Source organism: Bombus affinis, chromosome 10, assembly GCF_024516045.1.
Source record: "Bombus affinis isolate iyBomAffi1 chromosome 10, iyBomAffi1.2, whole genome shotgun sequence".
Classification (NCBI taxonomy): Eukaryota; Metazoa; Arthropoda; class Insecta; order Hymenoptera; family Apidae; genus Bombus; species Bombus affinis.
This window is the reverse complement of record NC_066353.1, coordinates 14,249,718-14,277,480: the sequence shown is the minus strand read 5'-3', so window position 1 is coordinate 14,277,480 and position 27,763 is coordinate 14,249,718. Positions and strand designations below refer to the sequence as shown.

At 37.3% G+C, this 27,763-nt stretch overlaps 1 protein-coding gene across 1 annotated transcript in view; it reads left to right on the top strand.

Annotated features, from left to right (window-relative positions):
- The first annotated feature begins 1,338 nt into the window (after positions 1-1,338).
- Positions 1,339-27,763, top strand: part of LOC126920909 (alkaline phosphatase-like) — a 248,005-nt gene continuing 221,580 nt past the window's right edge. The window contains exon 1 of the mRNA XM_050731895.1: positions 1,339-11,489. Within this exon, the coding sequence (XP_050587852.1) occupies positions 11,399-11,489 (91 nt within the window). The 5' untranslated portion in view covers positions 1,339-11,398. The remainder of the gene's footprint in view (positions 11,490-27,763) is intronic.

The following is a 27,763-nucleotide window of genomic DNA, read 5'->3' as shown; positions in this document are numbered from 1 at the left end:
GTATAGCGTTATATACTATATCGATATAACGTATAACGTTATATACTATATCGATATAACGTATGACGTTATATACTATTACGATATAACGTATTACGTTATGTAGTATTACGATATAACGTATAACGTTATATACGATAACGATATAACGTGTAACGTTATATACTATTACGATATAACATATAACGTTATATACTATTACGATATAACGTATGACGATATGTAGTATTACGATATAACGTATAACGTTATTACGATATAACGGATAACGTCATATACGATTACGATATAACGTATAACGTTATATACTATTAGTATACAACGTGTAACGTTATATAGCATTACGGTATAACGTATAACGTTATATACTATTGCTATACAACGTTTAACGATATATAGTATTAAGATATATCGTATAACGTCATATACTATTACGATATAACGTATAACGTTATATACTATTAGTATACAACGTGTAACGTTATATAGCATTACGTCATAACGTATAGCGTTATATACTATTACTATACAACGTTTAACGATATATAGTATTACGTTATAACGTATATCGTTATATAGTATATCGTTATAACTTATAACGTTATATAATATTAGTATACAACGTGTAACGTTATATAGTATTACGCTATAACTTATAACGTCATATACTATTACGATATAACGTATAACGTTATATACTATTAGTATACAACGTGTTACGTTATGTGGTATTACGTTATAACGTATAACGTTATATAGTATTACTATACAACGTGTACGGTTATGTGGTATTACGTTATAACGTATAACGTTATATAGTATATCGCTATAACGTGTAACGTTATATACTATTACTATACAACGTGTAACGTTATGAAGTATTACGTTATAACGTATAATGTTATATACTATTACTTTCCAACGTGTTACGTTATATAGTATTACGCTATAACGTATAACGTCATATACTATTACGATATAACGTATAACGTTATATACTATTACCGTACAACGTGTAACGTTATATAGTATTACGCTATAACGTATAACGTCATATACTATTACGATATAACGTATAACGTTATATACAATTAGTATACAACGTGCAACGTTATGTGGTATTACGTCATAACGTATAACGTTATATACTATTACTATTCAACATGTAACGTTATGTAGTATTACGTTATAACGTATAACGTTATATGCTATTACGATACAACGCGTAACGTTATATACTATTAGTATACATCGTGTAACGTTATATAGTGTTGCGTTATGATGTATAACATAATATAGTGTAACATTATAATGTATAACGTTACTTTTATTCGAGATATTAGTTCAAAACTTCTTGTTGTAATAATTGGAAAATCATTTGAAATTTAATGTACAAACATACGTATGAAGGCAAAATGTAATCAGAAGATGAATGCACTAATGGCACATTTCATTCAATCGAATTTATTTTAACTTTTAGTGTTGCAACAAATGTAATAACACTTCATTACGTAAGTTTTGCTTACTTATGTTTTTGAAATGAACATTTCCGAGTTAATTTGAAACTTCAGTATGTCTGTAACTTCAATTTGTTCTCTTTGTACAGAAAATCCTTATTGGTTTCTCGTTGAATTTACAAAGGATTGGATATTTTGACAATATTTAAAGGCGTTGATTTTGCGGGTGAAATCTTTCAACCGAGGTGGAAAATTGCGAGCCATCTTTCGTGATGCGTGCAAGGGTGAACAGTCAGTTTTCTCAGTTGCGGCGTTGTTATAGTAACGTTTCATTCATCATTCTGGGCAGCGTGCAGTTTGCGGATTCTGCATTCGTTTCCTGGTGGCGAACAGCGGCACTTCATTCTTACGGGTTACACCGAATGTGTTGAGAGACAGGTCAGACCAGACGCTGAAGCATTCGAAGCGTGGCAGCTTCTCCAGTGTTCTCTAGTGTTCTCTATTTGTATTTGTTTGAATTTCATGGCCCCGATTTTCCTCGTTAGTCGAGATTCTCAGCTTCCTTCTTTTCCTGTCAACTCGTCCACGGCAATGAAAAAGGAAATACATCTCGTGTCTCTTGCTTTCTGTGGGATTCATCGTGTAACGAAGCACCCTGCATAGGCTTTCATAATGCCACTTTCGTACGGACTACAGAGCTTTTCGTAGATAAACTCGTAAATCTTACGTCACGTCGTGGAACTAGCTAGAGCCAAACAATCAAGAATATATTCGTCGAGTATGACTTGCCAAATGTTTCTTTCTCGTTGGTTAGTTGCTTTATATTCGTGGTTTGCGCGAGAAACAGTACATTTCATTTGCGAAGGAATAAACATAGTTTTAAAGTCGGTAATGAATAATTAAAGTTTTCCTGTACAAGGAAACTTTTCTATATTGTGTATTCCCGTAAGATATTGTCTTTTCTCCTCTCTTAACTCATAATTCTTTTCTATCTAAGAAATCTTCCGCGGCTGTTTTATATATAGATAGGAGAAACGTATGATTTTGATCGAAAGCTTAAAATCGTGTAAGAGGAAAGATAAAAGAAAACAATAGTTTCCTTACTCTTTCGCTGATTAGTAAGATTCGAAAATTTAATTTGATTAATATTTCCACTCTGTCAATTCGAACAATTGGGAAAAAGTCGATCCATTGTACAATATTTCGACGTTATTTAACCGACCATTGTGACTCTGTTCATTCAGTTTCCACGTTTCATTACAAACGAGAACAACGTGATAGACGGTTGTCATCAATCAGATTCCCGCGTCGATGTGCTATCACTCATTGACGAATTACAAGGAGAATCTTGTTGCAATGCTGGGATGTAGCTCTATTCGATATGACTGTCGAAGCCGCGACAGGAAGTTGCGTCGCATCTGCAAAATTTAAAAGTATTGCCATCCATTGTCCAGGATAATTAAATGTCTATTGGAAATTCGTCGGGGATGGCGGCCTTGTCTGTCCGTCGACAGTTGATTGAATACCTCGGCGTGATCTCGTTCACTATCTTGAATTACAGGTCTGCTACCGGCAGATCCATTTTATCATCACAATGAACTACTTTCCAGTAGGTTGGCAGACTTATCGTCGCGTGCTTAATTAATCAACCGGTATCACTGCCTACTATACCTATGCTGCGATGTTTTTACAACCAAGATCTTGCGGAACGCGAATCTGTTTCTGACATTTTGTCATTTTGATTGGTTTAGGTATTTGCTTGCTGCCATGAATATTAGACAAAACTTTTGTCAGAGGATTTTCGGAATAGTTCTCAGACTCGCGTTTGGCTTTTCTGCTTCTAACACGTATTTGGTGATTTTTAGGATTTATCGTAGAATTCGACGGCTATCCATGACTTCACGATTTATTAATTCCAGTTGATAGCTCGACGATTCGAAAATAAGCCACTTTCGTAAAGCGAGCATAGGTTCGTTCAATATAACGATGTAGGACCCTGAAACTTTGCAAAATTCACCCATCAATATTTGTACCTTTCTAATAACTTTTTTCCCAAAATACACTATTCGTTTTGGATAGAATGCGTCTGTCGCAACAATATCTTTCAATGACGTATTTCCATGTTGCTGTGGTAATAACTCGTTTCGCTTTCCCTTGTCATAGTCGATATATTATGTATCTTTGTTCGCATAAGATATCTCGAATGAACTGGAGTTATTTCCACAGCTACTTAAGGGTATTGTTCCATACAGTTTACATATATTGCAACTATGAATAGCGCAACTTTGCCAGCAAGGACGCAAAGCTGCTTTCCAGGGAAAATATTTATTGTTAAGCAACAACAGACGTGCGACGTACGGTATCGAGAGGATTTCCTTGCTGTAGTCGCTTTTGGATTACTTCGATGTAGAGAGAAATCAGAAGAAGCGTGTTTCTATCAATCGTTCGACATTTCAGTACTTCGTTTGTCCAGGTTTCTCAACGCTTCTCGGAAAAATTGTTGCGCTTTATGGCGCTACGACGAAACGATCAAATTTTTACAAATTTACGCGTACAATGGATCGATTCGCTTTATGATTGACGTGTCCGTCATACATTCTGGCGGGTAGCTGACAGGAAAATCGTAAAATGCCTAGGTAAGGGTTACACGTAAAGCCCGACCACCGTCGGCATTGATGAATTGTTAAAAGCCTCTCTGAATATTCGATGGCAGAATGGAGAATACATGTTTTGTTCTGGATGTGCAGCTGTACCTGTCGAAAACGTGCTATGACAGCTGATTCTGACTGGCTCTTGCCACGATTTAAAATTACGGTTACCCAGTTGCAAGCTAACTTCAAAATCCAAGACTGTATACGTTTTCGTATTGATATACATATTTAGGTTATACATAGTAAGAACCATATAGCAATGTTGTTAATTATAATGAAGCGCGCCAACATAGATTAGAAGTCGTAAGCCTGTTGAAACATTTAAACATCAGGCAGCAAAATTTCTATATGATACGTGTCGATCGTGTAAAAGATAGAAAATTACGTATATTTAGAAGTTGCTCCAAGCACTGTTTTATTCGATTATCAGAACCAACTCGAGTGTCAGCGGCGTCTATTTTTGTTGCACTTACATTTTATAGTGCCGTTTCGGAACTCAAAGCATATAAATTTAAACACCTAACCGCTTTTATCGCCTCGTTGTATCTCTTTCACCGACGGTACGCGTTGGTCTGTTTTTGCCAAGTCTCAAGATATTTGCTTATCAATGCAGAAAGTTTCGCTATTCATCGTGGCAAAAATTATATTACTTCGATAAGCAACGCTTGAACGCAATTCACCGATTTGCTCTACTTTGAATTGAATTGGATCGTATCTATATAGAGTATCCAGTTTTATTAAGTATTGAGTTTTATCTTGATAGCGTTGCAGTCAGGGGGATCAACAATAATTTCGCTGTTCTTGATAACTACATCCCAACTTGTTATAAACTCGTTCGTTCGTGTTTATTGTTTTAAAACGGGAATCAGTTACATAGCAATTTCTACTTCTCATTTATTTGTCTTCAACTTTACCGCTTCTTGAAATTACGAAGATCTAGCGACTGCTTGAGAATTCATTTCGTTACGATCGCTGGAAGATAACGAGCGTCTATGAATAGCGTCTATTATGATCAACTTTTGGAAACAAAGTATTGATGCTTTTGTACGAACGTCTAATTCTGAAACTTTAATCAGCTGTTTCTTTAAAATCTATGAGTTTCGCAATCTATAGAATCGACTAGAAGCGTGCAGTTAATTTCCATGTTTGTTTCTTCGCGGTATCGATAAATTTGGATGACTAGGATCGTGGATGAAGCAACTACATATGTATCAATAGGTCAGTCTGAAAAGTTTCCACTCGTCAAGGTCCGACACTGATTTGGCCATAAAATCTCGTGGAACAAAACGCGAAAATATTCAGTCTCTCCGCGGCTTTACATGGTTTCGTGCATGCAAAATGCTCTGGGTGCGTCGAGGTGTACGATGATTTCTGGAACGAAAAAAAAAAGTGAAGAGAAGGGGGAGACGGATCGATCTCTCGACGTTAAAAAAGAGGCGTAACCGGAACAGAGACGAAATTGTTGAAAACTCCAATTTCATTTGAAGTACGCCGATGACCGTAAGGGAACAGTGGTCGGAAAATGATTGACTCTAGTCTTTTTCTTTTTCGAATTCACTCAACGTAACGCAATAAAACGATGGATTCGAGCTTCATTGTTCAGCCGAGTTCTTAATGTCATATAAACTCCAACATGCATTCATAAGTTAATCTTCGTTCTTAATCTCGTGTAAGCATATTCGTATTTATGGTGTACGAACGCGAGTACATAATTCTGCGAGGAAATTTGCAAAATTCGCCGATATGTTTGTACGGAATATTATTTCAAGATTTAAATGTTATGAACAACGTAATCCTCATTTAGAAGATCGATCGATATATACAAATAACAATCAGGTGTATTTCAATGATTTAACTTGTGTTAAGTTATATTCTTATTAACTATTTAAATGTATCAAGTTTGAAATCTGTCCTTTCGTTTCGTGCAATCCCACAGAATGAAATTTAAAGGGGATAGATCAGATGGCTGTGAGACAGAGATCATCCAATTCTTTCTATCCATTGACCAACGATCCTAAATTTTATTCAACAATTCTATTACATCCTAAGGTCTTGCATAGGGATGCCATCAACCAAATTAATTTATACTTTTTAATACTTTTCGGTTATTATAAAGTATAACATCTATAGAGAGAAACAAATTGTCTCCAACAGAATGAGAATATAATCGCCTAAATAGGCATCGTAATAAAGTTAAATCGACTTATTTTTTATGTAATATTTTTTTTCAGAAAGATGTCTCGGAAGAAAGATATACCGGGAGAGTTTTTCGGTTTTCTCTCGTTAAAACAGTACCATTGAAACATAGTAGGTACGGAAATATTCGTGGATACGAGTACCTATAGGATAACTGTCGGGTCTTTTACTTTTTAACGTTCTACCAGAATTGCATACTAGCAGTGGATTCATCGCTTAGACAATTTTGACCTAGACCTCTTAAACGTAATAAAAGCTCGGTTATATCGATATTGAAATTCGTGTAAACTCGTTTGCTTTTATTTTTCAAGATTCACGTTAAACATTTATATCGCTTTTCTCTTTATCTTGATTATATGTCAAAATTTATTGTTTGATTAAATAACATACAAACATAAAGATGAAATCACGAAACACGTCATTAACTGTTTGTATTTATGGGCGAATAGTAACGAATGTAAAAGTAAAAACAGAAGAAAACGAATGGAAAGAACAAGCGGAAGCTAAAAAATGTGTAGATGGTAGACCATTAAGTATGCATCCGAGCAAAAACAAATTTCCTCCGTAATGTTCCATGCAGCATAAGAGGCGAAACTAATTTCTTGAGGTGGATCTAGCCTTTAGACAGGAATTTTTGTTGCAAGACACATGGAATAATAAATTTTACGAATGCGAGGTATAATTTGATAGCGGCTAATATCATAATGCCAGATAAATACGTGAAACAAGTAACACGTTACAGATAAATGTTGTACGTTCGAAATTGGAATTTATTATCAATGAATTACGCGTATTGTTAGGGAATCGGGTACCTAAATCAACGTTTGCTAATTTCAATTTATAATTAAATTCTACGCAATGCGAACGAACATTTATGTGAAAGATACACCGAATTTCTGTTTTTGAACTTACCATACACGAACAGGGAATTATTATGTTAAGAACGAGTAAATCTTTGCAAAACTTTGATTATTGCGTTGGGTTATTTCGATCTTCCGAGTTTATATTCACGTTTGGAGGCAGACTGCGAAATGCTTCAGAGCGAATATCACCATGTCAAACTGCAGGAAGTGCCTACTGCTTTAACGCAACCAAATTGCATCCGGTGTGCGACACACGCCTCTTTCTTTTTCAATTTATAAATATCGCAGCACCGCTGCGTGCTCTGCCAAATATTTGGATCATAACCAACACAGTTCATTCACAAATATCAAAAGCTCCTATATCTAGAAAATATCGGAGCTATATAAATATATATTACGACAAACATCTTCGGCTTAAATCCGACATCGACGAAATGAGAATATATTAAACCTATCAAAGATCTATTTAAAAGAATTCTATCCTAATTATACCTATTATTTTTATCGCAAGAATATTTCAGACATATCGCTATCATATAACACGAGAAATGTTAAATGTTTTATTCATACTGTATGTACAAAAATTCAATTTATACGTCCTGTCTTTTGTAATCATGCAATTTTTTCATCCTGAACACTATTGCTCCCGAGCATATTAAATTCAGATCAGTTTCAGCGCGACGATGTTTCATATTCTGCCTGTAATATGTCTTCCTAAGTATTGGTACGGCATTTTTAACGCGTGGAAAAATCATTGTAAATTCATGGACTTTGTGAAACCCATGGAAATTAAATAGAACGAAAAAAGAAACAGGGAAAAGAAGAAAGGAAGGAGAAAACTGTGATTCGAGCAAAAGTGACATGTTTACGGGCATAGGATTGTAATAGCGTTGCTACATAGCATAGAATTTCCGGGATAACGTATCGTTGATATTTTATTGGATTAATTCTGTGCCGGGTCCATGCATCATAACGCCGGCTATCTGTACGTATCGTGCACTCTGTATCAGACTGTAATTTTGTCACATAAATTTTATGTCAAATTTACGATGCGCTGTCCACGGCGAGGAGAACTAAATCGTCTAATGACAAACTGCGTCCGTTATCGGCGCGACTTTGCTCAATTATTTGTTGGCGATGTTCACACGTGTATTATCGAAAGCTGCACGGATTTATTCTTATGCGATCGCCTTTATGCCGTATTTCATCGATACCACTTCGATTTTTCTGGTTCAATTAGTTTAATGTCGAATCTTCTAGTCTAGTTCGCAGTCGTGGAATACGAAATTAATTTTGAATAATAATTTATAAGAAACGATATCTGAAACTTAACGAGAATTCGGTTTTACTGTAAAATTTATTCGAAATCGATTGCAGTTATTTTGACAACACGTAGGTGTACGTTAGCGAAAAATATATATTTGCAAAATGATAACGACAAAACGATGGGCATGTTTTCAATACCTTACAATTAGTTACAGGCTTTTACACTAAACGGAAATGTTTTCGAAATGCTCGGTTTTTCACGCAGCTACAGTTTCACACAAATGTTTGAAAATTAAACAAATCGTTAAAAAATTAATGGCACGAATACCACGCGTTGTTTTATTTCTAAAGTTGGCCGTGGTGACCCAGTTTAATCCATTTTAAACGAAAATAAATCATCGATATTGGTAAATTGGATAATTAAGCCCAGAGGTCAGCTGTAACTGCGATTGTTCCTTTTCGTTGCCAAATATGGCACAATGCACATGACGATGTAACGTAAAACGAAGAATTGAAAAAGATAAAACATCGAAATTCGTTTCGATGTTCGGGCCGACAGAATTGTAACTGTTATAAAACAGCTTGCAGTACAAGAGCGCAGCGAAACGGATAGGTTGTAAATTAAAGTGAATTAGTTAAAAAGAGCGTTAAATCGGCCAACATAGCCAGCTATGTTGTTACTTTATGGTTTTCGGCTTGTATCCATGATCACCCGTTCGGTTCATTGCATCTGGCAATAACAGCTGCTGGAGCATAGCGATCACACGTAGTTTCACACTTCGGTTTAATACTGGTACAACAGGCTTATAACGAGAGCAGTCCGAGTTGTATTACGTTCACATCTAGTACCTGCTTGTTTCAGGCTCGTTTTGATTTACGACGCTCGTTGCTTTACGGATTCGTTGTTATTAGGCTATGAGAACGCAAAGAATCGCAGCTGTTGCTCACACCATTAACGTTCCTTCATCGAACTCTTTCATTTTCATGCCTTTTTCAATTTGGATTCCGTACTATGATACATCCATCGTTATCGGTCGTTCTCAGCGTTTTAACTTATCATCTCACTGCCTCGGTTTAATTGACTACGCAAGGAACAAGTTTCACGACCCATTTGTACCTGATCCCAGAAAATATCATGAAACTCGATTTTGAATTGAGAACAAGCGCGAGTCACATGCAACGATTCACCCTCGTTTCACCTGGTTTTTCATAATTTTTGAGCAACGTGCGATATATTTTGATCAGGACCAACGGATGGGACGAACCGTTGTGGAGCAGTAATAAGTAAAATAAGAAGATAGCGCATGTATCTGGAGCAATAGGTGTGTAAGGGTGGGAGGTGGCGGTGCTATCAGTGTGCCACGGCGCAACCGGACAGGCGTTTCACGATGGGGGTGGCTGGATAGAGGCGCCTAACAGTAGCTGAGTCGCATGATCCCTTCACTCGGGTCCGCACGGCTACCGTCGTCTCTGCTCGGCTCTCCGATCGGATCTCCGTGTTTCGAAGAAGCGCTTGGCGAGTTTACCGAACCGTTCGTGCCACTGCGCTCGCATTCGGTTGCGCGAACTCTTCTCGTTTTCGCGCGTGCAACTATCTCCTCCTTCCTCGCTTGTCACTCGCTCGTCTCTTTGTTACATCGTTTACCGCGCTCCGTTCCGGTCGTTTTTATTCGCCACGCGGCGAAAACGATGACGTTCTCCAGAGATCTCACCGATTCGTGACGATCATCGCGTATCGTTGAGGCGACTATATCCTTGCACGCATGTACTTTTGTTCGTTCAGTATAATCGAACAAGGAACATAAAATTATTAACAAGTGTATGTAGTGTTTCTGTCGATATTCTGAAAAGAAAAGTGTATTGCTGTTGCGTCACATGTTGATCTTCGTGATCTTGCGACGAATCATCGAACGAGCTGCTCTTCGTGTTAAGAGTATTCGATTAATTCGATTCTCTGGAACGAATGTATTGTGAAACATTGGAGAGAAGAAAGAAGATAGTGTATCGCAGTTTATTCACGGCTCTGGGTGGCTCGTCCGCCTTCATTGGTTTTCCCGCGATTTTCGCAGCCACCATCAAGGATCCGAGTCTCGTACATTTTCGAGGAGCATAAGCTTCTAGTGAAACTTGGTAATCGTTAAAACAGGACCTCCAGGCTGATCATTAAATTTTAAATGAATAAGGAATCTGATTGCTTCTAACGAAAGAAAGGTGGAGCTTCGATTCTACGATCGTAAACCGCTGCCGAGTTACCACAGATGATGTATATTGGAAAGGAACTTGAGCGTGAACACGATGTCGTTTGTTTCGAATTGGTCATGATAAACCAACGAACAAAAAGTTAATTTTTCGCTAAACGGTAAACGAATCGTGAACTGATCGCGAGTGAATAGCATAGACGTTACCTATACGAACCAATATTCGATTTCGATGTTTCAAGTGGTAATACAATTGTTCAAACCACATCTGTACCTGTTAACGTCATAACCGAACATTTTCCGTACAGAAGATTTTCGATACGCGAATAATCATCGAATGGAAAATACAACGAATCGTAATAACTAAAATAAAAGATACTTTTAAATATCGCGGCAAGCGTTCAAGATGTTCGATTCATTAGGGCCGACTGGTTCATTGATTAGAGGAAGCTGTAATAGCGACTTAAAGCTAAAGAAGAGTATAAAATCCCTTTGCTGAGCGAAATTGGCTAATTAAAGCAGTTCATTTAGCATTCCACCGTGAAATCGGTTAATGTCGCCACGGTGGAGGGATCGAAGTAGCTACGGTTATCCGTCTGAGTGGTGTTTGCGTCGGGATATACGGCTACAGATCTGACAAACAGTTGGGAATCGATGAATCGTTTTTTCCCTGGCTAACGTTTCCTTGACACAGGGATATTCGTTGAAAGGGGGAATGAAGGGCCATCCGGACAGCACGTAGGGACTGGCCCTTCTCGTTTTCGGAGATGTGGCGCTATCTACAGTACACTATCTTCGGGCTTACCGTCATCCTGCTGACGATTCATGAGATAGTCCTCGTGCGAGCTGGCGAACAAGGTAATGACAGTACATGCATTTTATCTTTCGTTACAAGGACGACTAATTTTTCGGAGAAGGAAAGGACAATTCTTAAAATATATTTTAGGAAATGTCAATATTCCTCTTGCATAGTTTTTAATGGTAATTTAGCGTAATATTAGAGAATCAGAAATGTTACGCGATTACTTTTTTACTGATTTCTTTTGAACGAGAATATAACATTTTCAACTTTTCTATAGATCAGTAGAAAATGGGATATTGAAGTTGCAAATTTTCATCTATCAAAAATACGTGTTTGGTTCGTTAAAATGTAATCAAAATAATTTACTTAAAATATATTTGACGCGTTATTACTTTACTCGTAAGCACGGACAGCATACACGAGTAAGAAAAAATTAAGAAATAGTTGTAAAAGAGAAAAGAAAAATAGATTGGCCGAAATTTAGCGAAGTGAAAACAGTCAGGCTACGAATACTTATTTTACTTCATTGGACAATAATTGAACGTGTACCGTAGGGCTGTACGTTTGTTTTTCGACGAAATGAGCAACGCCTATACGTCCATATGCGCTTTCAATTACTTCCCATCAAATAATTCTATAGCGAACATTTCTGCTCTGAAAATTTTTTTTATTGTCACCACGCGATTTTAATTCTATAACGTGCAAAGCTGCCCGCGGAAAAAGCGGTACTGTGATTGAAAGATACGAAATTCGAATATTAATCTGTCCATTATAAAATTTATCGTAAAACAGTGAAATCAGGAAAGGAGTATGTATAGAGCCGAAATTTATGTTAAGGAAATTTTAGCGAACTGTGTACAATCAGGACAGATGTATTTGATATAAAACGTAGAATTCGCTACAGAAAAGATATATTTGGAGAAATTTCAAATAAACTTTGAATTCACCGTAATTAATAAGCAATTAATAAGTTTGTAGCTAATAAAAATGCCTTAGACATTGCAATTATCAAAAATAATGATTTATTTTCTTCTCTCTCTCTCTCTCTCTCTCTCTCTCTCTCTCTCTCTCTCTTCGTCTCTTCTCTCTCGCGTTTTTAAATATTTCTTTCGCGTGTGTTCAATTTTATTCAGATATTTTATAATAATACATCTTCCGAAAACTATGTCAACGGATGAGAATGTACTAATTAAAGCTTCCGCGTAACAATTTTATAAAAGTTGTCAAACGCCACCGTGAAAAGTAATTTATACGCCTATATAAAATATATTTTTACGTGACCTGATTATGCGACGCGAAATATATCACAGGTAAACTTTACCATTAGTCTTTTTAACTTCCTTTCCAATCATGGATTATTTTAATTTGTTTCCCATTTTCTTTAATTATTATTACTAATTCTGATGACATGAACTGTTAATCGATAAACTTGAATTAGTTCTTGTAATTGTTGTGAAACTTCCGTCGGTTGATCGAACGATTTCCAATATTTCACGGTCTGCGTTTCGCATGTATAGTTATCGCGAAGTGTGTAAGACATCGACGGTAATGCAATTTCCTTCTGTCAGGAATGCTATTTATCAGAAATTTCTTTTTCATACTATAAATACGCGCTACCAATCCTCCTTTCTTGACACAATAGATGAGTATTGTATCGTTGATTTATTTCTTTTGTGTTGCTAAGTGGAACAGTTTTTAACGAAACAATATCTTCCGTGGATGATGCTTCTATATAAAATTAAATTCTTGATTGTTCGCCGTGTTTCCGTTTTTCCTCGCGTTGCTTTCTAGTTTAGATCTTCCAAACTTTCTATTAACAGAAACGAAGTTCTATTAAGCATCGCAATTATCCCCAAGCATCGGGAAAGAATAAACCGAGAAATTTGATTAAGAATGTTCACTTCTCACCAGTCTTCCTCGGATCTTCGCTCTATGATTCTGACTGGTCAGCGTTGCAATTTCACTAACAGAATTAGCTGTAAACCCCTTTAATATTTGAACTTTCTAGTTAACAGTAGATGGGTATGTTTGGTTTTGATCAGCCACAATGCGTGAATGAGAGTATGCACAGTTTCGCATATGCGCATATATAGTATATATTGACGCGTTTTAGTAGCGCAATGCAAATTGTAATGGCTTTACAGTTTCGTAACAAAGTTACATATATGTACAATCTATTCAACTTTATGAATTATAAGTGTTCACCTGGCATGTGCAGCGAAGCTGAAATCAATGTTTCCTTTTATCAATTTCGCTAGAGATTTCCAATTCATTTCTGTGTTATTCACTCTCCTCGTATTCCGTTCCCTTTTTTTCTTTCCTCGTTTTTCACTGAATAAGGAAGACAAGTAACGAAGCAAAATTTTATACCGAACATTAAAACATCGGTTTTGTGTAAAACGCATTCGCATATATACCCCCTCCTTCGTAATTTTTTTGTAGCCATTTTGTATTTCTAGCAGAAACCATTTGTTTGTTACATTTACTTGTTCAAGAGGATTCTACTATTATCGTAGCAAAGAAATTTATCTTTCGTACTGCCTTTTAAATTTTTGCCAGTTTTTGATTGTGCCAATTTTTGTTTCAAATAGGCACAACCAAATGGGAAGTATCCATCGTAGAGGCGTTGAGAAACTTTTTTCAAGTTCTCTTTAGCTCTGTCAGAATTCACTGGTGAGCGTTCTCAACTCAATTTGTCGTAACGAATACCATTCGTAACAATTCTTTTCGTATAGTAGAGTTAAGCGAGCAGGATCGTGTTAAGCTGGTGAGTTTCACGAATCGATCAAATCTGCGATACGTTCGCCATCGTTTTGTTCGTTTATCGATACTATCGAATCCTATTGTGAAGCTGTGACCGCAACATCATACTAGGTTGGTAGAAGATATATGTATTAATCTGTCATTTATTTCCGTTGTTTTCCAGCAGAATGATCTTTGACGTTCATTATCGTTAATCTCTTATCTACTCCTGTTTGCGATTATAACATGCGAGTCAATGTTGCAGATGCGATCAATAATCCCGAAAAACTCATAAATTTAATACTCAGCAAGCCAATTACGTTCTATTTTCGTTCTGAAAGAATGAGTGTTGTTTTGGCCAAAGAATATCTCCGAGACTAAAATGCACAGCTTGTGAATCCAATGCGATGATTAGTATATCTGGGAATGATCACACTAAATTGCCGAACTCGCGTAAGATCTCATAACTTGTATTTCAGATATATGTATAGAAAATAACGTAGTGGTGGAAAGCTTCGCAAACAGAATACGAGTAAGTTTTACTCGTACGTATTGTAGAATAAAAATTGTATTTCACAAAAGAGTTTGTCCTACATATTCTGTGCAGTATCATTATATCGCATATACCACGTGACAGTTTATGTTATTGGCCTTGTAATGGTGAAATAACCATATTTTGGCAGATGTTTTTACACGTTGGTACATGGAAATTACAATGTTGCTTGTTTATGATTTTTCACGACTCGTAAATGTTTTGGTACTGTTGAAACAAATACGAATGAATAAGATTGGGAAGATTGGCCTTTTGAAATATTACAAACAGAAAATGGTAGCAAATGAGTTTACTGGAATATTTATTCGATCGTGTTGTTATGTAAAGCTGCTGTCAATTTTGTTATTTAAAATGTTATTATTAAACGGATAACGATGAAAGGATCGATGTAAATTTTGATTTACTTTCGATTTCACCTGTTCACGTGGATTCGTTAGTAAGGTTAATTTAATATTCATATCAAACTGGATTATTCAAATTAAACATTACGTGCACTCTATTAAACATAATTGTCGCGTTAAAATGTTAATCTCGATACATGTAACGCGTAAAGTGCATCGATAGCCATCGTGAGGCGAAAAAGGGAGAAAGTCATCGGCCAAGCTGAAATTTCACGATGGTTCATGGCTCTTGGACAATTAATTTCCCTCCATTACACGAGCCGTGCGGAAGATTAATAAACTTCATCTCGTCACGCTCGTAACGCGGTGTGCCAGCTTAGTTTACCTTGGAGTTTATCTACCAACGAGCATAAATGCTCGCAATTTGTTCACGCTTGTACCAGATAGTGAGGTAATAGAAACTTCATCGTGCATCTGACGCCGTTGCCATTGTTTGTGGCTTAAAACTAGCCCTTGTAGCTTTCCTCTAATCACTCGATTAGTTGTAATATCGTGGAGTAAACCAGTTAAACACAACGAATTCATCACGCTACTTACATGTATACAATGTGAAGCTAACTTTGCAAAAATTTTCCTCGTGATACCGTCTTATCTGCGAAAATTAAGCCAAGTGCGAGTACGGTGGCGAGGAAGGGACTGCATTACGTCAAATGAAAAAAGTTTTATTCCGGGAACTTTGGATAGGAAACTTTCTAAGGAACACATTTGATTATATGTCACGGTATCTCTTTTCCCTTCCTCTGTCACGCAGATATTTCGCTCGTGAGTTTGGAACTTCCCTTTTCGACCGTTTTGAGAACGAGTCTCGCGTGTCAGGAGCTTATATTTTCATTCGATCGGATAAAAATCGACAAATATTTTTTTCCACGACAGGATAAAATCGGATTGTTCTAGTCGCGAACGATGTTGGAGACTGCCTGACAAGATTATCAGCAGTATCTGAACAGTTCCCGAGATTCACGTTCACGAGAACGTAATGTTCGGAGAGATCTCAAGCAGATAACGTGTATCCAATTGTTTGAAGTAACTGACGAGAATCCCGGGCACAGAGTCCAGGTATTAGACACTGGACACTTAACCATCGCGAAGAACGTATTTCCGTGTACTTTATCGCAATCGAAACAGATTGTGGGGTAATTGAATTGGATAACGATAAGATGAAAGTAATATTTTACAATAATTGGACAGAATAACATACAGTGTGTTATAGCGGTGGAGAATAAAGCTGCGCTCTTGAGTTTTTCAGTTTCATTTTTAATTATTCACCACTTGTTTCTAGGATGGTTAGTAGAGTAACGATGAAAGTTATGCTTTATTCTTAGCGTATTCTAAGCAATTTCAAATTGTTTCTATTTGCCAATTTCTAATATGAAATGATGTTAAGAGGGAAAGAAAATATTTTGGAATTACGTCACAATTTATCGAGTGTAAATAATTAAAAATTTAGGGGGTAGATGTTATTCATTTCATTACATTTTTTTTCTTTTGGAAATTACCTACCTCTTACAAAATGCATTGGTACTAAATAGTTCGTCACGATATTTGCATTTGGAACACGTTCGTCGAAATAAAAGTACGGTCTCTACGCTTGTTCGTTATCTATCAAGTGTCTGTCTTTATTCTTCTAATTTGCCATCGTCCCCTCCGGGACGAATATCTCGGTATTACATTCGATGCGAGAAAAGAAGGGGAGTAAAACATTCGTTTCGTAGGAATTGGATATCCCGTTTAACCAAATTTGTTCCAAAGAAATCAGTTTTAAAGCAATTTTATTTCATTCTTTCCACTGTCAGTCGATCCTTCGGTTTCAATGTTGGTAGAAATCAAATTTAATCTTTTATGGGTTAATCGATGGAAGGGGACAGTTTACGTGTACATTTTAACCAAATCGTAGCAATAGAAATTTTCATATATTCAACTGTTTTCTAGTATTATCTTCTATCTTGAATTTAACGTTCTTTTAAGTAAACGATTGATTAAGTAAACGAAACTAAAAATTTCCGTAAACAAATTCAGCATACTTTTGTGTGCAAATTTATGAAATTTTGTAAAAGTGCAAAGCGAACAAATTTGTTAGTCTGCAATCTGTACTGATGCTTTGGTATTTATACTCATGACTGTATATATTTAAAAAAATTGCAAAAATATTTATTTTATTATTGCAAAATATTGCAGATAATTTTCTGCAGTCTTATTAAGCGTGTTTTCCAGAAATGGTCTACGAGAAAGTGGCTTATTAGCAATGTTGCTAACTCGTTTAACTTTTTCTACGCAATGATATCGTCGAGACGACTTCGTCAGGACGTTCTTGAAACGCGCGCCTACAAATAATCCCATATAATCCAACCTTGTCGGCCGATTTTCTTCCAAGGGATTTTGTACTTCCTCTTTGCGCTAGAAGTTCCCGTATATCGATAACGCTTAACAAGCTGTGTCGTAAAAGCGACTTTGCGTCTCCTCTGCCCTTCATTTATCTTTATTCCATAGTAACATAGCAAATGGTGGCTCGTCGAACGAAATTCGTCGGATAACGAGGATTTATGCTGGTAATTTCCGTGGCCGACTCGTTAATTCAATTTCTACCGACAATAGTACAGCTCTATCCAAATTTTTTCCGGCTCCATTTCAATAGGTACGGCTCGAGCACGAACGCGCGGTCGATTTTAATGGAGAAAGATAACTGCCGGTCTACTCATGACGTTACCATATTTTTCCTAGTAATTGTACATAATGAAGCGTGCGGGCTCGTGCAACTATACTCGTGCGTCAGAGATAAGGGGTGGATCTGGTGGATTCGCTCCATCTTGCTAGATCCTCGGGTGATTAGAGGGCTACACACGACTGTATGAAATCTGGATCGTACATCGTTCGTAGTACGTAATCTGGCCGTAATCTCCTCGTAATCTACGGCAATTTCGAGAAGGCGGCCTGCTACTTGTACTTAACACACGTCCGTGGCATAAGAATCGTTAATTACGGTAGCAGATGAGAATCGGTTTATAATTATGAGCTTTCAGTACGAGGCGTTTAATGGTTAGCAGCGTGGTACAATTAGAAGCTTCGGTACAATCTATCGCATCCGTGATTACAATCTGACCGTTGTACCAGCGATAATGAATATACGTGTACGAGTGGTACGTTTATGGTTTGCGGGTATGTGGCTTTTAACGCTTGCGTTAGGGCCAGATCGTGAGGCATTAAGTTTTCCAATTATATGGAGATTTGGTTTGTCAAAATTTTCGATTTATTTCCCAGTTGGTCTGATAACTTTTGTAATTTATGGTTCTAAATCGTGACTGTAGGTGGTGGAGTTGTTGCGAGTGAAATTTTTAAGGTGCTAACTATCCTAGCTTTATCAAATAGAAAGTAATTTAAGTTTGCGACAATGGTCACATTCTGTGAATGAACATGCACGTTTCAATCCTATTTCTCATATATGATAAGGTATAACAGAATGTACGAAGATTTCCTCTGTTGCAGGTTACGTATTTCTGGTGATACAAGTTTTACGAGAATATATATGATACTTTTACGTTATTGAAATGTATATTCACATTTTATCGGAAAAACTGTTGATATAAATCCTTCACGATGGGTTTGATAGCGCATAACTTTGTGTATTCTTCATGCTTGAACATTCAAATGTATTTTACTCGGAACGATTATCAATTTCCCAAAAGTTAAAAGCTGGCAATAATATAGATGTTTTTTCGAAAATCGAAGAACTTCAATAAACGCGATGTTAGTGCATTAAGAAAATCTACCCTGTATTTTTCTCGTTATTTTTACGATGCAACGAAGTTCTTCCTTTAAGAGTATAAATATCGCGATTTACATGTCGCATCGTAACTCGAATATGCCAGGCAAATTTCCTCTATTTTACTTCTTTTCCATTTTAACTTCTTAGTCCGCTCCCGTACCTAGTCACACATTCGCTTTGAACGTATTCAATTTTGAGTTATATGCATTTATCGATAATTATTTTGCCTTTGATGCTCGCTAACGTTAAAGATTCACCCCGATGTATAAGCCGTTCCTTTTGGTTTCCGTTTAATCTCCATTAGCAATAATAATCGCAGCTAGTCCATTACAGTAGAGTGGATGCAACGCGCCACATAATTTTCATTTTGTTTAGCTTTTTCTTTTTCTTATATCGAAGCTTGTGTTCTTTTTCCTTTCTTCTCCTTGTGTTCGTTTTGAGGACGTAGGTGGTCGTAACCGAGGCAAAAAGATCGTTACGGGTAATGGGGTTGGGCTTAGCTTTTATCTCTTTTACCTTCTTCATCCTGATATAACCCGATTTAGCTGTCTAAGTCACGAGTAGTCACGGGATCTTCTCGAATACACCCTTTCGCGACGTTTACTCGAGATAATTATATAGGTATTAAGCTTCTAGTCGATCCAATCCGGACCGTGTCGTTTGGTTTTGTAATATACCATGAAATGAAAGGAACCCGCGGACTATTCCATCTTGATTCGTGTTTATTCGGCTGGACATATTTCGTAGCAGATACGTTACCACGGTTGCGGAGATAAATTACTCGATGAGAGAAATCGGCTTGATACATCCTCCGAATATATGATTATTTTGAATGGAATGTAATACCATGATATTAATTCCTGTCCATTGGTGTGCATATTGGTTGTATTATTTTCATTCGCGTTTTCCCACCGTTTCTGATGATCTCACCAAATCAGCTTCAAATTCGAACCTATAGATTCCATGTATTTCTACATACGTGTTTGATTTCAATTTATGAAATTTCCGAACTATCAACTTGTCATTTCCAACGTGTAGGAAACATAGTTTACGAGAATCTATCCAAAGTTAGGATAATTACAAAGATATCGTATGGTTTCCTTACGTATGCCAGAGTCGAGGCATGTTAACGTGAATACGTCCGTGACGAATGACACAAATTATGTTACGTGCCTATTCGAACACGTAAGTACATTCAACCAGGTTTACGTTAAATGCCAGATTACCCTCAATTATCTTAGCAATGTAACGTCACTCAATTCGCCTTGAAACAGTTCATAATTAGTTAATTAAAATTGTCTAAGGAAAGATTTAAATAACGAGAATTGTTTAATTAACTGTGCGATAGCGTAATAAAGTAGTTGGAAGATTTACTCGTAACTTTGAATGGGAGGGGTGGGATTTTCATCTTTTATGCATTCCGAGTTCTCGAGAAGTTCCAATATGACGAGGCTATTGAGCGTCTTGAGTTTCTTCGCGATACATCGCTTTCATTCTCCTCGTTTCTCCTTCTTTTCAAACTTGCAGCGTTTTATTCGCGCTCGTAATGTCATCCATACTTCTTCTTCTCCTAATCTTTCGCAAGAAACTCGGTTACTTGTTATGAAGTTGACCGTCGATTGTGATACTTCTTCCTTTCTGGAACGCTTGTAACTTCTACAACAGACCGTTGTTACCAATTTTCCCTCTGCTTCCCGTGCGTTCCCTTACTGTTTAAGGGAACTGAAAGAAGGCACGAAACTTTCCTCCGACATTGTATAACGTACCTACCTACGAGCGTTTACCTAGTGAAAAAATTATACACGATATTTTCATCCTTCTTCCTATATTATGTACCTTGACCAGACGACGCGAAAAAGAAAGAGATGCAAGAATAAAAAAGATATGCGAAATGTATAAAGATACAGGATTGGAAGGCGAGAGTTTTCCAAGTCAAAGGGAAATCTCGCTCTAGTTGGTTCGACAGAAAATGTACCAAAACATTTTATACTTCGGTTGTTTTAGGTTACAAGTTGCGTTTACTTGTACGTGCTTTCCTTCTCCTAAATCGCGTTAGAGCAAAAACAAAAATTCATTTAAAAATCATGCAACATTATATTTATTCAAGAATTTAAAATAAGTACACGCATTCTTATTTGAAACAGACACTGTGTTTTCGATCATATTTATGCTTTCTTCCGTTTTCGCAAAACAATTTTAATCCGCATTTGATGTTTTTGAATAAATAAATTCCTCACATTCTTTTCGACTAGCTCATAATCCTCGAAGCTGAACAAGAGAGCGATCGATGTGTTCCGTAATTTTTGATTTTCCATTATTTTATATCTCGATTTCGTACTACTTCGCAACTACTTGTCAATATTACGGAAAAATACGAAATGTGAATATGACAGGTGAATTTCGAAGAGTCGGAATACCTACTAGATCCATTCATGCGAGTAGTTACTTTTCGTCGTCATGTAAAAATCGTTCTCCATTCGCCGCTGTTTTCGCGTAGTAACCTTCTTCAAACGATCGTACCTTTCTCTTCTCTTCTACTAAACTTTACGATCAGCCGTTCGAATTAAAAGCTTCTTCTTTCTCTGGTAACTTTGTTTCTTCACTGTGAAACGTTTCAAGTTTTAAACAATATTTAGATGTTATTCGTTCAATTTTCCTTTAATAATTCACCGATTGAGTTAGCAAAGGGATTAAAATATCCGATAAAGGAAAGCTTTCGTCGTAAATAATGAAGCATTAGGTGCCTCAGATTGGTAGCTAATTACCTTGGGTTTCTTGCAAAAGACCGGCAAGCTTCTTCACGTTCCCTTTGCGTGACGTAATTACTCACCGTCCTAATCCAGCTCTGTAAATATTTGCGCTATCGCGAAAGCGAATCGCTTCTATGACTCCGACTTCCTTATTCCAACCAGCCTCTGCTTCTAGTGCCGTTGAATTCCTAGATTTCGTGATTACACGTCAGTCAAGATTAATTGGCCACGCGTATTATGTTCTCCAAGGATGAGTACGAAATAAAACGTAAGAATGTTATATGGTTACAGAGTCATATTAAAGTCATATTGTAGCTGATTGTTAGCTGATACGAGTAAAGATACAAAGAAGTTTTAATGTTGCATATCATGCGCATCCAATAAACGTACGATTTATTTCAGATTAATCGATCGTATTATGGGATTTGATTTCGCGAATGATTCTGTCTTTGTGACTAAACGATCCTAATATCGATGGTCTCTGGACTTGTGAGACACGGCATTGTTAATTTTAGTCTCGTGGGATAAGTGATTTAGACGCGCATGAATCTGGGAGTCACAATGACGATAATCTTTGATTTGTGAATTCAGCGTATATTACACATTTTCATTACTATTATGGATATATATGTAGTATCCAAATGGGTCTTAGAGAGAAAGGACAAGTAATGATGTTTTGATTTAATATATATATTTCGAAGCAACGAAATGATTACAATGCTGTTCTACGTTCTATTCTCGCATGCGGCTTTCTGCTTCCCAATTCAAGCTCTGCCCACTCCGCACACTCTACACGCTCTGCACACTCTGCACACTCTGCACACTCTGCACACTCTGCACGCTCTGCCTTTTCCCGTTCTTCGGAACAGGTATCCCGAAACCCCCGTGGTCAAGGTCACGCAGCCTTTTCACGAAAACTGTCCACTTAAAGGACCCAACGGTACATTGATGCTAAACGGTACTTTGTTTACAGTTCGGCCGATACCTTAGGCCTTTTGGCCCCGATACTACATATATTTGGGTATACCAACCCAATATATCAATATCGTAGAATTTTATTTATTAATTTATTTAGAATGGATTAAATAGGAAACGATGGTTATTGAACGTGAACTAAATACAATAATGTGATATAACTAACACAACTAAATAGTTAATTTACAACACTTGTCACCACGGTTCCAACGCTCTCTCTCACGCGGACCACACTCTCTCGACAACGCTGACAACACTCTGACTTCTCAACTCACACTGACTGTTAATTCGTCTTTCTCCCTTAGCTTCCTTTTGCCTTTTCTTATAGCCTCACCACGTACATGTTCGTCGCCAGGGTCACGTAAGCCTTTTTTCCGTGTAACTATTCGACTGAAGGACCGACGATACATTGATGGGCCTGTCGATACTTAGGCTTTCTCGCGACATTGTTTATGGTTCACCCGATATTTCTTAGACCATTCGTCCACGATACTACGATATATATACCAACCCAATTATGTGGTTGGTTCAAGCGATCTTGAATATCGTCAGTGCAACTTGTGCAATATAACTTGGCTCGATGTAAGAGATCAAACAGAAATGGAGAAGCTAAAGCGTCTTGTGGGTTGTAGAAATTTCATTTCTATAGGAACCAATAATCAGCGACATCGGGTAATGAGAATGAATCTGTTAAAATCTTTGCGGTACTGTATCGATAATTCAAATTTGTTTCTGGATATCAGAAAGTCGACAACTCTAAGAACTTCGAAAATCATAAATCTAAATCTCCAGAGTTATAAGACAATTGTCCATTTATCGTGGAAAACATTACTGTACTCTGATTGTATCGCGTTCTTTTTCATTGCTTTAGATATATTCTCCGTCCAAATTGTTAGCGAAGAGTGAGAAATATTCGATGCAGAAATTGTCACAGCGATGTAAACAGTCCTTAAGATGGTAAGGTGTGTCTCAGACTCAGGATCAATTCCATTAGGATGTTTTAACTGTCTGGTCGTGTAGGTCAACAGTGGAGACGTTGTATGTGTGTATATCGTTTCCAAGATTTACGGCCCATTTGCGTATGCCATTTATCATTGTGGTTAGCATTTATGTGTCGTTTCGACATCTGAATTTTTATCTGTGCCTCAAACGGAAACAAATATATACGTATCCGATAGATCAAAGAGTAACGTAGCTTCGTATGTATTTTTTTTTTTTTTTTTGTTTTTGTTTTCGTACTATTGGTGCGCGTAGTATATCACACGATCGGAGTGCACGGTGCTTCGTAATCAATGGTGACAAAGTTGAATTTATTATTTCGCGATATTGCGTGACAGTCATTTTAAGATTCGCGTAAATTTATTGTTGCGACGCGCTCCAACGCCACAGATTGATAACCGGACTTTTTCTTTCGCATTTGTTCTTTCTGTACGAACGAAGTTTTCAATTGATGGAAGCTTAAATCGCTTTCTTTATGTGCACGCGTTTCTTCGTTGAAAAATTACAACCCGGAGGATGTTTCAATTTAGCAATTGGATAAAATTATCTAACGGGGTGTTTTCTATTACCTGGAAATGTTACATTGTTGTTAGAACACACGTTCCAATCAGTAACACGTGGCACAAATTCTGATATCTGATTTCTCTAATACAGAAAGGTTCATGTACATACATATATATACAAACACACATAAAAGGTGCAATCGAAAAGCAAGTATGCCAGAAAGTAGAGTCAGAAGTGGCAAGTAATCGTTTGTAAGTACATCACCACCAGGAAATACGTAGCGAGGAAGGAAAAGAAGAAGAAAATCACGTTAAAGACCAAAACGTACAAAAGAGGCAAATTTTGTTCCAGTATTTTTGTTAAAAAATATCAGGAGCGTGATCAAGTAATATTATAAGCTGAAAGCGTGCCAAATTTATGTACAACAAATTTTCTGTAACAAATTCTCGACAAAAAGGCAACGTTATTTTGTACCTTCTGCCATACCTTCAGCAACAAGAAAAGTTATTTAGATCTCGAGGCTTCTATCCATTCTTGCATTGGGTAAAACGAGTTTAATTTTTCCAGCGAGAAAGACGGGTTGCACGACGATAAAGAAGCGGTCGAGATATCGAGCGAGAATTTATTCGATACAAGTTCTTGTTGCTTTCGTTGGGAAAGAAAGTTTCTTCTAGGATATTTTCAGCACGGTATGGCCAGGGTGCTTTTTAATTCCCTGTGTCACGCGAAAAGTGTTTCCGACTTTGGCACACGCTACGGATAATCATTATCTTGCTTTGGAATTATTTGACACGCGCCTCGGTTAACGAGCGCGATTTTAAATTCACGAAGCTTAATTAACGTGCATCAGGATTTGCGTAGTGCAAGCTGGCTGCCAGTTCGATATAAACTGGCTCCGAAACATGTAAATGCCCGCTCATCCCGAAGAGTTTACCCCGTTCCAGATAATATTAGTTCGGTCCTCTCGGCTCGACGCTTATGTCACTGATATACGATGCAAGCGGGAAGCGCCTATTCGCATTAATCCCCGGCTCGACACAAACCGCCATTTCCACGTTCTGATATCACGCGTCTCGTATTGCCGCGACAACTTCAACATTCCGATTAAAGTTTAGATTTATTTAGTATCGTTATGCGAATTATGGTCTGCCTGCCGTGGCAACCAGCGTCATTATTGTTGTCGTCCTCCATACAACAACTGTCCTTGTTTACTTTTCATTTGTGATTTGTCTCGCTCGAGGCACGGGTGTGTAATTTAAAGCGAGAGATTGTTATTAAAAGCGTCGTTTTCTTTGCAGAGACGCAAGCATCCTTTCTTCGTAGGATTATTGCATTCCAGCACGGATTTTTTGGATGAAATGAAAGAAAAATTTTGTACGATATTTGTAGGAGCGTTATATTACGATACATCCGCTATACTTTTTTAGAGTAGGCTTTATATACAGATACCATGTTTTACAATTAATCGGTAAAAACGAACGTTTCGTCATTCCTGGTTTTCATAGACGATTTTTAATATTTTTCTTTTACTCGAGTTTATAGGGGAAAAATAACGAACTAGTCACAAAAAGTACCCGGGACATCTTCGGATGAAAATATTTGTTCCTTATGCTAGCGTCGTGACATTTAATAGCTGCAACTCGTAAATATCTCGCAAGTGGTGTTTCCACAGCAACAGACACAGTCACGTACTCGATTTACGATTGGACATTCTGCTCTAGTGGATTTTCCATCGCTGTTAGACTTAGCCAGCTTAGACAATCCACACATTCGTACAGTAAATTGCAGCGGCATATGCCGCCTTAGAAGCTTAAAAGAGAAGTTAATAAAAATTACCTCGTAATTGCAGTCTGGTCTGAAAATGCCGGTATAATAATAATATGTGAGAAGGATTACGCGTGATATTAACTTGCTTTAGTGGGATGAACTTTAGGCGTTACGTGTGTGATTGTGGGCTGCATTGATCGTATTAAGAGCTTTGTATGTCTCTTGAAGTGAAATGTGAATTGAAAAGTAAAAATGAAAATTACATACTTAAATCACGCTATATAAATAGATTTTTATTTGATCGTATTATATCTGAAATAATTTAAAACAAGCAAGTGCTTTATAAAATCATCTATCGCAGCAGAGGTATGAGAGAAAAAGAATGTTTAAAAATCCATGTACGAGTATTTGGAAAAAATACACGTGTACTATATTTCAAAGAGCATCAAAAATTCACGTATAAAGCTTTTTGTAGAACACGCATAACGCGTACTCGATTCAACAGGTTTGCAAACGTAAACACTGAAGCAATGAAAAAGTTAAACAAAAGGAATCGTGAAATTGATGAAAAGCTGGCATACCGTTATTGAAATTATTCTATACTCGCGTAAACGTTCTGTTATCGTCAATTCGAAATTACGCATCACATTAACCATGAATTTTATTTCGAGGGATAAAATTGTTTTTAAGGTTTAATCGATTCGTTTACTTGATATGCTTGACAATGTAATTATTTCGGTTCCGTTTAATCCTATCATGCAAACACGAGATCAGAGTATACGTATATAGAAATAATTATTATGAATCGTGATGAATAATCTCATTGTGTGTGCAGCATTCTTCTATGTATAACAACAATATGGTTTACTTCTATCCACAAAAACGACCTAGGGATTGAAAACAACTTAAATAAAGAAAGTTACGTAAACTCAATGAAACTTTCTTGGGTTGGACGATGCAGTCGGTCACGTTCTCAACTTTTCCGTTGATTTTCCGGGCATTCCGTGGCTTATCAGACCGTCTAGCTTACGCGCTTTTATTGGTAGCCGGTACAAAAGGAAGTGGCGCTGCGTAAATCATTCGATCGAGAGGAAGTTAAGACCACTCGTCTTGGTGTTGAAATTTTCTTTAGAGAGAGAAACGGAGGTAAAGAAGAAAAGAGAACAAAGAGATAGAGCGGCTTCCTCGCACCATCCACGCGAGCTATTGAAATTCGACGTTAGCCCAGTAGGATTCGATACAGCGAACCAACGTCTTTTTCCGACTTTGTATCCCTTTTATTTCACTCGAACGAACCATGTCCGCGAGATTGTCCAGGTCTAGGTCACGTTTCTGGTTTATGGATCGACCACACGCCACGTTTTCTGTAACAATTTATCAACGGCCACAAGAATAAAAAAAAAGAGCTCGTAACAGCGGGTTGGAAAATAATAAGAGATAATTATCCGAAGCGAACGGGCAAATGCGAGGGACGATTTTCCTCTCATTTCTTGTATTACTATTTCCACCCTTTTCTTTCGAACGTTCTACACGTACTTACTATGGATCGTCTCTCTCTCTTTCTCTCCTTCCCTCCCTCTTTCCCACTCTTCTTCTTTCGAGCGTGGCCAACAGATTAAAACGAGGTAGATTCGAAACGCTGGCACGCCGCACGAAGAAAATTATCGCGTTAAACGGACCGAGGATTTTCCCAGGCATCGATTTGCATACAAATGATCCCCGCGTCTGAAGTAACGCGATAATAACATCATTCTCGCAGAGAGATTTCGAGGACAGGTATGCCGACATTCTCGTAGCCGACAGTAATGCTGAAACGGGAACATATGTAACTTGTAATCGGGTCGCGTAAATTAATATCTCAACGGGACCTTGGCGGCAG